The 17301-nt window shown below is 48.6% G+C and overlaps 1 protein-coding gene across 5 annotated transcripts in view; it reads left to right on the top strand.

The window, feature by feature from the left end:
* Positions 1 to 17301, top strand: part of khdrbs2 (KH domain containing, RNA binding, signal transduction associated 2) — an 88620-nt gene that overhangs the window by 35219 nt on the left and 36100 nt on the right. For 4 of the 5 annotated variants that reach the window (XR_007397140.1, XR_007397141.1, XM_049009529.1 and 1 more), the window contains exons 4-5: positions 3304 to 3450; positions 15907 to 16034. Coding sequence is in view for 2 of the 5 variants with exons in the window: in XM_049009529.1 (XP_048865486.1) it covers positions 3304 to 3450; positions 15907 to 16034 (275 nt within the window). In the remaining 3 variants the exon portion in view is untranslated. Of the gene's footprint in view, positions 1 to 3303; positions 3451 to 4088; positions 4350 to 15906; positions 16035 to 17301 lie in introns of those variants that run through there. The other variant, XR_007397142.1, reaches the window with a different exon arrangement.

Raw genomic sequence — 17301 nt, 5'->3', positions numbered from 1 at the left:
TATAAATCTCATCTGTGAAAAATCCTTAATCCTCTCGTGTGAAGCGGTGTGTGAGGTATTTGTGTGCAGACATTAGCTTTAGAGAGGAGAGCTTCAGGACTCGATTACGTTAATAAAACGACAGGTTATGGCTGCACAGACGGCGTGTGTGGCGGCTTTGCGGATGTTTCCGGGCATCACTGAGGGACGTGTGGATTGTCACAGCCTGTTTAATCGCGTGTTATGAGGTAATTTAATGGCAAGACCTTGCGCAGGCAGTGTGTCCACGGTCAAGGTGACCGCACAGGTTTGCGTACACGAGAATCGGTAATTAGCGCTGGGGTTTCTGGCAGTCCAAGTGGCTCTCGTTAAGTCCTGTAATGAATTCAAATTGATTTCTACCAAGAGAGTGACACCGTGTCTCAGGAATGTGTAATTAGCGTTAGCCCATCTTGTCAGTCAGGGTGTCATCAGGAAGCAGCGTTGCTAACGTGCTAACATCTTGCCGTCACTGGGGTCTGCACGTGGCCCTTGAGTTTACTTAGCGAGCTACAGTCTAGCCCCATGCCATTAAGCTTTTACAGAGTTTAGCTGTAAGGTAAATAACTCTGAAATGTACTGTAGATCAGATGCTTCCCCTGTGGCACCCCAGCCGACTGAAAGCATGCCCTGAAACAGTGATCCGGGTTCGATCCCCCTGTACCACATTATCTGAATGCTAAATTAGGCTATGTTCCCCTGCGGGTATTGGATGGCTGGGTCGGTCTCTCATTAATTGTTGCTCTGGTGGACGTGGTGTGGATGTCCTGTCAACTGGGATGCTGGGAGAGGGTAACTGGCCGTTCTGAACTGGGGGAAAATAAGGAAAAATATTCAAAGTAAAAAATGAGCCACAAACTTGCTGAGTGTGTCATGCATCTTCATCAAATCCAGTCCTGTCTGCCGCTCTTGTAGATGATGCCTTGGTGTAACAATTCTGAAGGATTATAATAAATAGCAACTGAAGATCTTAATCAAGCTATATTTTACAGAGACACTGAACACGAGGAGCATATTTTACAGGGACACTGTTTCAATATGGGAATGTGTTTTACAGGGACACTGTTTGTTGATGGTGGGCCGATTGTGCATTCATCATTAAGAAGGATTTGCGGAAGTGAGATGTCTTAAATACTAGTGAAAGCAGGGCTGATGGAGACACATCACACCCTGTAAGCAGTTGGGTCTCTCTCATACCATCCGATCTGGGAGATGGGACTCATCGCAGTTCCCTAAACTGGGTCATCATGGCACAGCAGGAAAATAAGTGATGCATTTCCTGACTCAGCCATTTTTAACATCCCCAGTCTTTTATATCCAAATCTATAAGAAAAACCAAATACATAGCCACACAACAAATAGTAAGCATGTTGACCTATCGATAAATGAGAATCTTAAGCAGATCCAATTAGCCTGGCACCTTAACACTTAAGTATCGAGAGAAATCAGTCGGACAGTCTTGGCTCTTGAAGCCTTTAAATATTCTCACTGACGCTCATGAGTTTGCTGATATTAACTGTAGATAACACTGGGGGGTGCTATAGTTAATAATGGCCATTTCTTTTTGTATACAGTGTCACGCAGAACTCAGGGGAGCCTCTCCTTAAGAGCTGTCATTCTGTTGTTCTTTAAAAGGATCTCACCCCACTCGCTTTGAACTTCTTTAGCACCTTCTGAAATGCACCCTTAAAAGACAGGCCCAGCTTTAAGACAATGGAGCATTTTGCTTACGGACTGAAACTAAAGGAGACTTTAAACACTCAGAAATGATATGGGGGAACCCTTGCTACTGAGCAGGCACCTGCACTGGGAGAGATTTGTTATGGAGCCTTGAGATCGTCTCCTTGCTTACACCCTTAACACCACTGAGGAAATTCCAAAGCCTCCTCAGATGGAATAGTTGCTCGGACCCCCAAAGAGTGCTGATAGGCTGGCTTTCAGAGTGCCCTCAACTGCTAATGTTGTGTCTGTAGAGTGTGGTGAGGGGACATAACAATCTGAGTAGCGGCCACTTAAGAGAATAAGGATGCATCTTTAGAAGTGATGCAGTCTGCAGAAGAAGAGGAACCTAACATTGTTCTCCAAACGAGCAGCTTAACCAAAAACTCACAGGGACCTCCTTCATAGCTGCTCCCTTTTTCGATGAGCTTTCATAATGCCCAGCTTTTACATTCTATGTAACATGCTAATCCATCCCAGAATAGTACTGGAGACATCTTCCTTCTGGATGAAACAACTTCACCTTCAAAGAGCCACATAATTGAAAGCAAAAGGCTTAAAAGCCACATTCTGTACGCAGGTAATTGCCTCAATGTGCAAATGTCCAGGTCAAAGAGCACTTGTCCATCTTTTTTCACCCAGTGTCTCCAAGTAGCTTGTCTTAGTTCCTAATCAAAGTGAAAGGAGATTTCAGTAGTGTGACTGGAACGGCTCTGAATCTGTGAAGCCTGTCGGTAGAGAACCATTATCCACCCTGAAAACACAATTATAGAAGTGTGAGAATGATTATTTATAGTAGACGTGATTGGAGAAGGCCCTTCGGCCCATCATCCTCAACCGCAGAGTCCTCTTGGGGGCGGCCATCACAATGTGGTGATTACGGAAGTGCTTCCTAACCTTGATACAAATTAGGCCCTCTGCAGAGGTTCTTGTAGGTCAGAGCTATGCACTTCAGAGGGGGAATGGAAAGGTATTTGTTCGTGGAGGAGAGGCTATAGACGAGCCCCACCACTGATTAAGTCACGATGAAGAGTTATTCTCGTGAAAGTCCTCCAACCCATGAGCGTGAGGTCGCACCTACAGTAATCAGCATGGAAAGGGGCGCCGGCGACCGCAATTACCGGCAATCCAGAGATCAATTAGCAACGACCTTCGGCAATCAGAAGGGTGACTGGTACTCTGGAATGGGTTGAATCAGAGCAGGGAAGAAGTGTTATTGCTGGAGTGGTCCTCAATAGTACCTGGATGATCGTCACGTAGCAATGAGAAGCTCATGCACCCTTCCGGCTCCATGATGAGCATAATGATGTTTATGTGAGTTTTTCGGCCAATTGAATACCTAGTGATGTACAGGCATGCTCTGATTGGGTCATACTTGTGGCTGGCTGTATCTGGCTTGTTTACAAGCTACATATAAACAAGCTGGTTGAAGCGAGACGATTGGTTAATGAGCCTCACTGTGGTCACCGAGTCCCTCTCACTGCAGGTCCACCTTGAGGCTTCTGGGACGTTGCTAACATGTTAGTGACGACTAACACGACCTTCTGAACTACTTCTCCCTTACAGGAGGAGGAGCTGAGGAAAAGCGGCGAGGCCAAATACGCTCACCTGAGCAATGACCTGCACGTTCTCATTGAGGTGTTTGCCCCACCCGGGGAGGCCTATTCCCGCATGAGCCATGCCTTGGAGGAGATCAAGAAGTTCCTTGTTCCAGTAAGTTCCACCGTACAACTTGCTCTAATTCTCAGCTAGGTAATTGAGTGACTTGTGAAGATGGGTTTGCCCCTTCTGAGCCAGAGTAAGGCAGGACTGTGTTCACTCTCAAGCAGTGTAATTAAAACTTCAAAGAGGAGTGGTCCAAGGGGTCATGTGAGCGTTTAGAGAAAGTGCTGTTTTACAGACTTGCCAGGAGGTGCTTCCCCTGCCAGGGGCTTTATAAAAACAGCATATATTTAAACAGGAGGAGGAGAAATGCTTCAAGTGAGCTCAGGTAGGTGAGGTAGAGTGTGTAACTTACGCTTCAATAACTGCAAGCCTGCAGTAAGGTCTGTGCCCGCTTTGATGTATCTGGTGTCTAGCTCCTGTTCGGGGATCAATGCCAACAGCAAGCATCGGTTAACCTTAAACCTTTTTACATGCCTGGATCTACGCTCCTACTCAGTGACTATTCAGTTTAATTTCATTTATATGGTGGTTTAAAGAAGAAACATTGTCACAAAGCACAAATTTGAGCTCCCAGAGAGTACGCCCGAGGTGAGGAAGAAATCTGGGGAGGAAGCAGAAGCAGGGGGGAGCCCGTCCTCCTCTGGCCGGCATGAAGTTCACACTGTGAGTTGTTTTTACAGAGGAACAAGGTGTTTTAGTGCTTCTGAATGGGCCGCTCATCCACCCAAAAGACTAAAGGAACAAAGAAGATGAGAGCCAGCAACTCAGTGTGTCGGTCAGTGATGTGCAGGGACTGTGATAACTCTGACTCCCTGCTTGTACCCATGATGTATCTGATGCTTCACCGGCCACTAGGCCTCCCCCCTCCCTCCTCCTGTTCCATTGTCCCGCTGGAGAGCCACAAGGCAGCAGAGGGCACCTCCAGGGAAACAGAGCCACCGTCTGAGGTGAGAAGCACCACTCCCCAACAAGGAGACGCCTGATTTTACACTGTGGCTCATAAGTGGGGAGTGGGGTGCCCCGGGGGACAACAGAGTAATGGAGCTCGTAAATAACATGGGGCTTTTGGAAAGAGCACCCCATGGGTGTTTTCTGCCAGGCATGTGTCCATTCATATGGGAGCTCCATTCATGTCCCAAAAAAACCAAAAGCTATTTCACACAGGGTATCTGTCTTCTCCGGATCTGACGCGGGGTATCTGTCTTCTCCGGATCTGACGCGGGGTATCTGTCTTCTCCGGATCTGACGCGGGGTATCTGTCTTCTCTTGATCTGACGCTGGGTATCTTTCTTCTCTGGATCTGACGCTGGGTATCTGTCTTCTCTGGATCTGACGCGGGGTATCTGTCTTCTCTGGATCTGACGCTGGGTATCTTTCTTCTCTGGATCTGACGCGGGGTATCTTTCTTCTCTGGATCTGACGCGGGGTATCTGTCTTCTCTGGATCTGACGCGGGGTATCTGTCTTCTCTGGATCTGACGCGGGGTATCTTTCTTTGGATCTGACGCGGGGTATCTGTCTTCTCTGGATCTGACGCGGGGTATCTGTCTTCTCTGGATCTGACGCGGGGTATCTGTCTTCTCTGGATCTGACGCGGGGTATCTGTCTTCTCTGGATCTGACGCGGGGTATCTTTCTTCTCCGGATCTGACGCGGGGTATCTTTCTTCTCCGGATCTGACGCGGGGTATCTTTCTTCTCCGGATCTGACGCGGGGTATCTGTCTTCTCCGGATCTGACGCGGGGTATCTTTCTTCTCCGGATCTGACGCGGGGTATCTGTCTTCTCCGGATCTGACGCGGGGTATCTGTCTTCTCCGGATCTGACGCGGGGTATCTGTCTTCTCCGGATCTGACGCGGGGTATCTTTCTTCTCCGGATCTGACGCGGGGTATCTTTCTTCTCCGGATCTGACGCGGGGTATCTGTCTTCTCCGGATCTGACGCGGGGTATCTGTCTTCTCCGGATCTGACGCGGGGTATCTTTCTTCTCCGGATCTGACGCGGGGTATCTGTCTTCTCCGGATCTGACGCGGGGTATCTTTCTTCTCCGGATCTGACGCGGGGTATCTTTCTTCTCCGGATCTGACGCGGGGTATCTTTCTTCTCCGGATCTGACGCGGGGTATCTGTCTTCTCTGGATCTGACGCGGGGTATCTGTCTTCTCTGGATCTGACGCTGGGTATCTTTCTTCTCTGGATCTGACGCGGGGTATCTGTCTTCTCTGGATCTGACGCGGGGTATCTTTCTTCTCTGGATCTGACGCGGGGTATCTTTCTTCTCTGGATCTGACGCGGGGTATCTGTCTTCTCTGGATCTGACGCTGGGTATCTTTCTTCTCTGGATCTGACGCGGGGTATCTGTCTTCTCTGGATCTGACGCGGGGTATCTTTCTTCTCTGGATCTGACGCGGGGTATCTGTTTTCTCTGGATCTGACGCGGGGTATCTGTCTTCTCTGGATCTGACGCTGGGTATCTGTCTTCTCTGGATCTGACGCGGAGTATCTTTCTTCTCTGGATCTGACGCGGGGTATCTGTCTTCTCTGGATCTGACGCTGGGTATCTTTCTTCTCTGGATCTGACGCGGGGTATCTTTCTTCTCTGGATCTGACGCGGGGTATCTGTCTTCTCTGGATCTGACGCTGGGTATCTGTCTTCTCTGGATCTGACGTGGAGTATCTTTCTTCTCTGGAGTTGACACAGGGTATCTTTCTTCTCTGGATCTGACGCGGGGTATCTGTCTTCTCTGGATCTGATGCGGGGTATCTTTCTTCTCTGGATCTGATGCGGGGTATCTTTCTTCTCTGGTATCTGCTCTGTAAGGGACTGCCTGTTTCGTGTTTCATCTGAGTTACGGCAATGAAACGGCTTCATTTCCAATCGTCTGTCCTCCCCCAGATAGACGTAGTGGCTGCCAGGAAAATCTGTTAATCGAGTTGAAGAGTGAAGCTGGAAGCTGCGGCTGACTATGGGGGCAGTGCCGTTATGTTTCGGAGGTTCGCCAAACAGGATCTGCGTCACGGCAGTTTCCTGTCCGACGCGACTGATGGACATGCTGATCGGGGGCTGCGGTTTGTCAGGCTCAGTGCTGACAGAGGCGGCTCGGTAGACAGAGTGCTGTCCTGATTCTCAGTGAACAAGCTGGTGAATGGGATTGGAAGATGGTTCTGGGTATTCATGAGGAAGATCCAGATGTGAGATTGGAGACCTTTGGGTGGGGGGGTATAGATAGGAGAGGGTGATCTGTCCAGTGGAGATCAGCCAGACTACCACATAAAACGGGCTGTGTTCCACCTGCAGCTGCTTGCACTGCAACAGCCCTTATTTCGCAGTTGTTATTTTCCATTTGTCATTCTGCCATTTTATTCTCCAGCATTATTATGAGCACAGTATCATGTGGGGGAGCATGCCTCGCAAACATTCACTTTGCCACAGTTACCAAATGACCTCATCAGTACAGCAAATGCCTGACTTGGCGCATGGACCTTTAATACAGGTTCATTTAGAGCACGCTGTTTGCTCGGGCTGCACCCGAGGCTGTCCTATCATTAATCAGAGGGAAACTGATTGCGACGTATAGCCAGAATTTGTTTGTGTATTTAAGTATGAACATAATGCGCCATTTAAATGCTAATATTTTAGCTATGAGCATTAATCTCTAAAGTGACTGCGCAAACCTGTTTTAACAGGGGGTTAATGTGAGGTAAAGGCAGACTGGTTACCAGCTGAGGTAATTACCCCCACACTTTTTTATTATGATTGTGTGCCACCTATGTGGCACTGCTGACCAGGCAGACCCAGAAAGCTGAATCCTCACACAGACCCATAAACGCACTCGGTAAAGAACCAAAGCCAGCGCCTTTGCGAGAAATATCCAGAAGATTTAAAAGACTGATACGTAAATTGCCTGAGTGCATTCTTTGGTTCACAGTGGCCCTGTGCTATACTTAAAGCCACTCGGCTGTATGCTAATGGTTTATTATTTTAAAAGCCCACCCAACTCAGCACACATTTATTCCTAGAAAGCAGATGCCATGCATCACCCAGAAGTGCAAGTTTCATGTTACCTGCAGTTGCCTGAAGCCTTTTGCGTTTCTGCACCGAATGATGCTGGAAGGGGCTGGACCTCGTTTCTGAGGGCGATGCGGAGGTGCATGGAGTTCCTGTTGGACCATTCAGCAACCTGCGATCTGATGTAGGCTCTGAAATGGTGGGGGCCGACCTCATCAAGTTCCCCACCAAAAACAGCACAGTGGGGGGGTTCACCCGAGGCAGTGCACACCAGCCATCAGCCACTGTTTTCATTTCTTCACGTTTCATCACCCATCATCACATTGCCCAGTATCTCCCTGTCAGCGACTTGCTTTCTCGATGACCCACACCCCCCCAGGCAGGATCCATCAATATCTGCCCATGTGTATTTTATTTTTCCAAATTATGTAGGTGACGTGGAGAAATCATCCCATGGAAGTTAATGACCCTCACGCCGGTCACCGGTCCTGTTTCCATGACATCACCAATACTCCCCTGTGGGAGGGGGTCACCGGTCCTATTTCCATGACATCACCATTACTCCCCTGTGGGAGGGGGTCACCGGTCCTATTTCCATGACATCACCATTACTCCCCTGTGGGAAGGGGTCACCGGTCCTATTTCCATGACATCACCATTACTCCCCTGTGGGAGGGGGCCACCGGTCCTGTTTCCATGACATCACCAATACTCCCCTGTGGGAGGGGGTCACCGGTCCTATTTCCATGACATCACCATTACTCCCCTGTGGGAGGGGGTCACCGGTCCTGTTTCCATGACATCACCATTACTCCCCTGTGGGAGGGGGTCACCGGTCCTGTTTCCATGACATCACCAATACTCCCCTGTGGGAGGGGGCCACCGGTCCTGTTTCCATGACATCACCAATACTCCCCTGTGGGAGGGGGTCACCGGTCCTATTTCCATGACATCACCATTACTCCCCTGTGGGAGGGGGTCACCGGTCCTGTTTCCATGACATCACCATTACTCCCCTGTGGGAGGGGGTCACCGGTCCTGTTTCCATGACATCACCATTACTCCCCTGTGGGAGGGGGTCACCGGTCCTGTTTCCATGACATCACCATTACTCCCCTGTGGGAGGGGGTCACCGGTCCTGTTTCCATGACATCACCATTACTCCCCTGTGGGAGGGGGCCACCGGTCCTGTTTCCATGACATCACCATTACTCCCCTGTGGGAGGGGGTCACCGGTCCTGTTTCCATGACATCACCATTACTCCCCTGTGGGAGGGGGTCACCGGTCCTGTTTCCATGACATCACCATTACTCCCCTGTGGGAGGGGGTCACCGGTCCTGTTTCCATGACATCACCATTACTCCCCTGTGGGAGGGGGTCACCGGTCCTGTTTCCATGACATCACCATTACTCCCCTGTGGGAGGAGGTCACCAGTTCTGTTTCCATGACATCATCACCACTACTCCCCTGTGGGAGGGGGTCACCGGTCCTCTTTCCATGACATCATCACCACTACTCACTCCACTGTGGGAGGGGGTCACCGGTCCTGTTTCCATGACATCATCAGCACTACTCACTCCACTGTGGGAGGGGGTCACCGGTCCTGTTTCCATGACATCATCACCACTACTCCACTGTGGGAGGGGGTCACCGGTCCTGTTTCCATGACATCATCACCACTACTCCACTGTGGGAGGGGGTCACCGGTCCTGTTTCCATGACATCACCATTACTCCCCTGTGGGAGGGGGCCACCGGTCCTGTTTCCATGACATCACCATTACTCCCCTGTGGGAGGGGGTCACCGGTCCTGTTTCCATGACATCACCATTACTCCCCTGTGGGAGGGGGTCACCGGTCCTGTTTCCATGACATCACCATTACTCCCCTGTGGGAGGGGGTCACCGGTCCTGTTTCCATGACATCACCATTACTCCCCTGTGGGAGGGGGTCACCGGTCCTGTTTCCATGACATCACCATTACTCCCCTGTGGGAGGAGGTCACCAGTTCTGTTTCCATGACATCATCACCACTACTCCCCTGTGGGAGGGGGTCACCGGTCCTCTTTCCATGACATCATCACCACTACTCACTCCACTGTGGGAGGGGGTCACCGGTCCTGTTTCCATGACATCATCAGCACTACTCACTCCACTGTGGGAGGGGGTCACCGGTCCTGTTTCCATGACATCATCACCACTACTCCACTGTGGGAGGGGGTCACCGGTCCTGTTTCCATGACATCATCACCACTACTCCACTGTGGGAGGGGGTCACCGGTCCTGTTTCCATGACATCATCACCATTACCCCATTTGGGAAACACCACATTGTCTGCTAGAGTTGATTCTTGATGACTCGGCGAGTTAGGAAGGTCATTATCATTGTGTCTGTACCTCAGGGAAGAGCTGCTTTCATCCAAGGGGGGCTCTTAACGTGCCTCTGTGGTCATTTTTAGTGGAGAAACCGCACTTTTCTGATGTTCATTAATGATTGTTCCTCACTTAACCCTCCATGTGGAGATAATAAGCTCAGCTGACAGACTGTTACCATATTTGCTCATCTTGCCGTCATAAAGCTGCATCTCATCACTTTGCCTTCCTTTCCGTTATGCTGTGGCCAGGCCAGCAGGGTCTATAGCCCCAGGGGTGGGCAGCGGCCAGGCCAGCTGGGTCTATAGCCCCAGGGGTGGGCAGCGGCCAGGCCAGCAGGATCTATAGCCCCAGGGGTGGGCAGCGGCCAGGCCAGCAGGATCTATAGCCCCAGGGGTGGGTTGTGGCCAGGCCAGCAGGGTCTATAGCCCCAGGGGTGGGCAGCGGCCAGGCCAGCTGGGTCTATAGCCCCAGGGGTGGGCAGCGGCCAGGCCAGCAGGATCTATAGCCCCAGGGGTGGGCAGCGGCCAGGCCAGCAGGATCTATAGCCCCAGGGGTGGGTTGTGGCCAGGCCAGCAGGGTCTATAGCCCCAGGGGTGGGTTGTGGCCAGGCCAGCAGGGTCTATAGCCCCAGGGGTGGGCTGTGGCAAGGCCAGCAGGGTCTATAGCCCCAGGGGTGGGGGACACACAGGGCCAGTGATTCACCCAGACTGTGAAACCCGTACAAATACAGGACATGCAGACTCCAGGAGGAGGCTCAAACCAACAACCTTATATCAGAGGCAACTGTGAAGTCAACCATTTCCATCATTTCCATCTTCCTCCATTCCCCCCCATCCCAGGCAGCACAGGGCTTAGGGTAGGGCAATTAGCCAATTAGAAATCCCCACAGATGCAGTGCAGGGCCAGGATTCGAAAACCCCAACCATGAAGGCATGGAGCAATTCCATATTAGGCTTCATTTCCTGGTTATAGGGCCGACAATGCTGTACTTCATGCAGAAAGCATGCCGTGGCCTGTCTGCAGAACCTTCCAGAAACACGACCCATTTAATTTTCACTTGATGCCTCAAACAAAGTGTTTTGTTTGTCTTGTGATTAATCTGAATCGGTCAATCATTAACGACGCAGAGTGCTCTGAGTACCCAGGCTCCTTTCAGGCTCTGTTAGGGTAATTAAAGTCATTGATTTCTGCAAAACATAAGCTCTGATTGTATCTCCTGCCCTCGGCAAGTGATGTGGTCCAAGCTCCGGGTGCGAACAAGCCTTCACACGCTTCAATGCTCTGGTACCCTAATGGAAACGTCAGCCTTCTCTAAAAGGTAAAGCGTACTCCTTTGCTAATTTCTCATTTGGATGTTTACTGGTGATGAAGGCTTTACAAGCTGCTCTACAGTGGGGGACTTTCAGACTTATCTGAAGGTTTTTTCCGCAAGTTTGATGCAGCGCTTGGCATAGCATCACTTACGACCAGTGGAAAATTAAGCAGTCACAGGATGCTAAGCGTTTGTGTACAGTGTCCAGAATGAGATGTTCATGTTAAATTCGCTTGTGGTCACTGGTGTGGCTTTTATTCTTTGCGCGCTGCTTACACATCAGAAAATCCATCCCTAGATTGTGGGCTGCCTGTGGAATAGTTCTCAGAGCAGCCTGGAAGAATGAGAGTGTTTGATCCAAGCGGGTGTGTTCGACGCGGCTGGAATGAAAGGAGGAGTCTTTTCAGAAGACTGCAGGCACGGCTCACCATGTTAGGACCATCTCGCTTCTGTTCAGGGACCAATTAGTCAGATCTGAGGTCAGCAGAGCCAGGGAGGCCTCTCTCTCACTGGTGATTGTTTTCACACGATTACGACCATCTCTGACAGTGCTCACAGAACCTGAGGGAGGCGTGTAAGGATACGGCCTGGCTCAAGCGGATGGAACTGCCCGGGAAGCGGCCACTCCCTTATACTTTCGCCGAATAAAATGGCTCTAGGAAACTAATAAACTCTTTTCTTTTAGGACTTGAACTTTACAACAGCTCCCCAACGTGTCGAGATAGAGTTTGAAGGCCTTCGCTTGGCTACTTTTTTCCTTCTGTTTAGACCTTTGGTTTAATTTTTTCCTGTGAGATTTTCCCTTCATAAAAATAAAGGCGAGAGGTGCCCGCTGTTTGCATCGCCCTGCTCTTCCGGAACATTCCCCCTTTAATCATCGACGGCTTGCAGTAGATTGGTGTGACTCGCCGTCTTCAAAGCCCCTGTCGATAATTCCCTATGAAAGCAGACTTTCTTACTGCGGTTAAGCTGCACGTTTCGTTTTCCAATTAAGCGCACTGGCAGGCCGTCCATCAGGCTGCGAGTCCCCGCGCTCCAGGCTACGTATAAATACGGCGACTCTACCTCACCGTCACTCCGTCCAATTTTCTTATTCGCTCGCCTGAAAATTTCATTACTCCGTCGTCGCTATATTTTGTCCTTAAAATTTTTATGCTACATTTGAAAATATTTTTGACCCACCCCTGGGCTTTCATCTGCGTGTAATTGAAGCTGAATCTGGGGGTGTGGACGCCACTCTGCAGAGGCGGGTGCAGAAACGCCCCTCCCACCTGGGGGGAAAATGCGAGGAAAGGCCACCACAAACAGGACGGGTGCACACTGGTGTTCAGCAGGGATGTTTAAACTAAACACACACCTTTGCCACACACGGATGCTTCCGGAAACGGGCCTGGGATCAGTCGCTTCAGTGGGGGTTCAGGCTACTGCTGGTATGGGAGGCAAAAAATGTAAATGGCCACTTGAATTGAATCTCATTCTGCTTGCTGTATTGGCCACAGAGCAGTGTGCTGTACACCAAAAACGTAAACACACCAGTATGAGTACACAAAGTAACATAATTCCACTAATTTTGGCGATGAGTAAGGTAACTAATTACCTTTTCAAATTAAACAATTACTACTGAAATTTAAATGAGCTAATTTCTTTTGTCTTGCTTGAAAATATTAATAGACAAATGCAGCCTATTCCTCTGTTTTCCTGTTATAACGTCATCGAAACTTAAAGTGGCGCAACGAATGACTGATATTAGATACAGTGACAGATGAAATTTGACATCTGTATTGTCTTGTACTGAGTCACAGCAGCAACACTAAAATAACTAGCAGACAACACACATGCATCGGCATGATGTCTCTGCGATGCTTGCAAATCCATCGGCAAAGCATCTCGGTGTCACAGAGACATCGCTACTGAATATTGATTTGACATTCCCCTGATGTCTGTGCGAGGTATTTCAACAGTAACACAATGTTAATGGGATCACTACGTAATGTTTAGCCTACTGTGATTTTCCCCAATAAGACTGTATAATCTACAATCGGGTTACACTATATATATATTTATGTAGTATACGGTACATTTGTTCCGTTTTTCCCGCATGTGGGTATACTGTTTAGAATGGTATAGCAAACAATTTAACTGATTAAAAGTTACACATTTATTATTCTAAATATTAACATGACAGAAACTGGCCTAACAGTTATGCTGAACAGAATCATTTTTTTTTTAAATCCCCTTACTGAAACACACATTAGCGTATGTAATCATTTAAATATTATTAATAGGCCTAAATAGAATGCCATCATTTAACAATGTTCCGATCTAAAACGAAAGTATGTGTGCTTTCTAGGTATGTACGCATTAATAAGGGAATTGAAGTAACACAAAAGTTACCTTCCCTAGTAACTACTTACTTTTAAATATGGTAAGTAATTTTTTTTGAGTGAAGCAACAAGTAACTAATTACTAATTTTCAGTAACTTTCAGTAATGTTACCATGTCACATGTGGGACTGACTGCACTCATTCGTGTAGCACACAGTAAGACAGTGAGAATATGCTTATTGTTATCCTCAAATTAAAGTTAATTGTTCATTTAGTAAAGAGTTAGCCAGCCTCTTATACAGGCACTGCACCGCTGACGTCATCAAAGTCAGTGCAAAGCAACCAATGGGCTGGCCGGTATGCAAAAGAGTGCCGGCATGCATGATTGTGAGTTATAACTGAACAAAAGAGGACACTGCACAGAGGCCCTGAAGATGTTCTCATTTTACAGAAGTTTGAAGTTCTTATTAAAGGCCTTTTATTAAAGGCCAAAGCTGAAGCATTATTTTAAGCTTCTACGAAGATCCTCCCCACACTGCACCAAAGATGTGTGGCATCCCCTTATGCTGCAGAGCAGCTGTTACAGGGTCTCTGGGGAATGCGAAGCATATCAGAAAAGCAGAGTCCCCCCCCGCCACATTCATACACATCGACAGAGTGGCGTGCCCCCCTCCATCAAAGACTGTCCTGACAGGCGAACGTGAATAAGGCAGCCTGCTCCTCTGCTGGGGGGTGGCCAGACTGCTGCTCAAAGCAGATGTCAGGCGGCTCCGACTCCCACCCTTCTAGAAAACACTACAGTGTATGATGTGCAGGTCCTACAGGATCTACAGGAGAGAGAGCAATCTGGGGTTTTCTGCAGGCAAAAACCTCAATGAGAAACCAAGACACACTCAGCGAGCAGCACTGTGCTGAGAGGTGCCATCTCGCCCCAGCTTGCTAACATGGACCCCCTACCACTCCAACCCCATTGACTTTAGCCTGGAGTTTAATAGGGAATGATTAGTGGATTGACTACAGGTGTGATGTCTGAGCAGCTGTATCCACTCCAGCTGCTTCTGCAACTCCAGGGTTGCCGGATTGGGCCAGAAATTGCTAGGATCCTACCCCCCTTAACGGGGAATCCGTCAAGCATGTACCTGATGGGTTTGGATTTCATGGCAGATTTCAGAGTGAATCTTGCAGTCACCTTTCACAATTCAGTTCACAAGATGAGGAGAATAATTACCATACAATGGAAATGAGACCATTTCTTTTCTTCGTTGTGATGGAACCATTTTCTTAGCATTCGCTTGATGCCTTATGGTGTATAATGAGGGAGGAGCAGGAATCGCAGAGTGAGCCCGCATGGAGCCCTCGTGCTTTTTGTCCCTGCGGGGGCCGCATGCACTAATGACAGCACTGATGAATGGCTTGTATTTCTTGCCCTGTGTTTCCCATGTGTGCAGTGTGTGACGGTCTAAGGCTGGAGGGGGGGGAGTGCCAAATGGTGAATGGAGCATTTTTGTCCCACCTGTACTCACCTTGTGACTTCCCAGCCCTGTCACCCTCCTCTTCCCAGACGTCTCACCATCCTTTGCTAAATCACACACCAGCAATCACTCTCAACTGAAAAACATAAGTAGCTTTAACCCGAACCCTAAATGGTAGCCATTTAAATGAGATACAACCCTTTAAAATATACGGAAAACCTATGCCTTTAGAATTCATTTTTCAAATAATGTTGTGTCAAACTAGGGGTGTAACAAGATCTAGTGTCACGAGATCTCGCGATATTACAACATCACGAGTTTTCTAGCCGGAGTGAAAAGTGGTCTCGCGAAGGCACTGCAAATCAGCTGCTGCAAGCATGTCGGCGTCTGACAAACTTAGCATAGCAGATGCCCCAGACACTTTTAAACCTTTTGTGCGGCAGCATTTTGGGTATAAACGGCGAAAGGGTGACAGACAAAACACCAACCGTCTGTAAGCACTGTAGGGAAATAACACTGTACACAGCGGCTAATGCTACTACTGTGCAGAGCCATTTGCACCATCAGAGCTCTTTACTGCACCGGTGAAGGAAACATTAAAAAAAGTTTTATGTTTGTTATTTATATTGTTTTATTTATATTCTATTTTATATTCAATTAAGAAGTGAAATACTGCATATGATGATGGTGATTATTTAACACATTTCACCACACATCTGCAGTTTTTAGCATTTTTTGTCTTTAAAATTAATCAAATAAAAGGCTGCTTTCTAGTAATATATTTCCTCTTTGAAGATTTCCTTAAAATATTGTTAAAATATCGTCTCGTCCTCGTGAACAAAATATCGTGTCTTGTCTCGTGGGCTGAGTATATTGTGACACCCCTATCTTAACCAGACCAGTAAGAGCATCTACGGTCTTTCATCTTGCGTTCTGATGTGTTGCTTCTCACATGACAGTGTGATTGGGTGAGCGGTGCATGTAATTAAAGTGACATGATCATCTCATGCACAGGACTACAACGACGAGATCCGGCAGGAGCAGCTGAGGGAGCTGTCCTACCTGAACGGGTCAGATGACGGCAGCCGCGGGAGGAGCGTGCGCGGCCGAGGCTTGCGGCTAACCTCCACAGCAACAGCAAGGTAGTTCATCAGGACCTCGGCCGGCTCAATCGCATGCAGGCCTCGGTGACTCAGGGCAGTTACTGGATTAAAAATAGTCTGTCCCCATTAGTGATACATGTTTTCTCAAAAGTTTCATTTCCATTTCAGCTAGAATATCTGAAGTTATGTTTATTTAATCATGTACTACAGTACCAGTCAAAAGTTTGGACCTACCCATAGAAAGATATATTTGTACTATTCTGTATGTTTTAGAATATTTACAAAGACACCGAAACTATAAAATAACACATATGGAATTATGCACTGACCAAAAAATATTAAATAAAAAATTACATATATATATATAACTAACCCCAATTGGCCCAGGGACTGGCTGACCCCACTGTGTCCTGTATGCCAGTTCCATGAGGTGCCTCCTGAGATGCTTTTCCAGCTGCCCTGAAGGAGGTCCCACATATGCTGAGCTCTCATTGGCCGCTTTCCCCTCTGATACGAGCGAGATGGGTGCCCAGTCACGCTACTGGAATGTGGGCCCCAAAACCAAGTCATGTGATACAACACTATCACACTCCTTTGTAGGTGGCTTGGTGTGTCAAACTTATGACTGGTACTGCATGTCATCATTCTGGTTTCAGTGTTTGTATTTCAACTGGCAGATGTCCCTCCCCGTTGCTGCCTTATCCGATCTCACCGTCCTCCTAACTCAGCCCCCCTCCTCACTCTGCCCGCATCCCTGATTGCCATTAGCATGATTGGGCACCCATCTCATTCGCACTTCTGCTGATTATTCATGTCTCAAAAGCTCTTTATATTTTTGAGCCAGGCAAGCACCACATACTAGGTGGCCATAAGACCCTGGAACACCAGCCTGGAATGTGTTTCCCTAGCAAACGGGGGCGGGCGGAGAGGGTCCACCATCCCTCACATCCTGCATTTGCAAAACCAGAGCTACCATGCCATTCTCAGCTGAAGATCCCAGCATCTCCCCAAAGTAACAGGACGGACACGAATGGGAAAAGGAAAATCCCTTTACGGAGTTATTTGCTTCTGAGCCGGCGGAGCGGGTAGAGAACGACTTCCTTCTCACACGATGACTGCCACAGCACCTCCGTGAGTCGGGAAGGCGAGTGGTTAAAGATGACTGCCCATGTTTATAACCGTGCCTCCTGACGTCCCGGCCCATGTCAGTCTGTGGGACCCTGCTGGTCATTTCCCATCTGTCGGCAGCTGATTGGTCGGAGCCTTTCAAGGAGTCAGAAAGGACTTGGTTCATGTGTCAGCAAGG

This window comes from Brienomyrus brachyistius, chromosome 3, assembly GCF_023856365.1.
Source record: "Brienomyrus brachyistius isolate T26 chromosome 3, BBRACH_0.4, whole genome shotgun sequence".
NCBI lineage: Eukaryota > Metazoa > Chordata > Actinopteri > Osteoglossiformes > Mormyridae > Brienomyrus > Brienomyrus brachyistius.
This window is presented reverse-complemented; position numbering and strand designations above follow the sequence as displayed.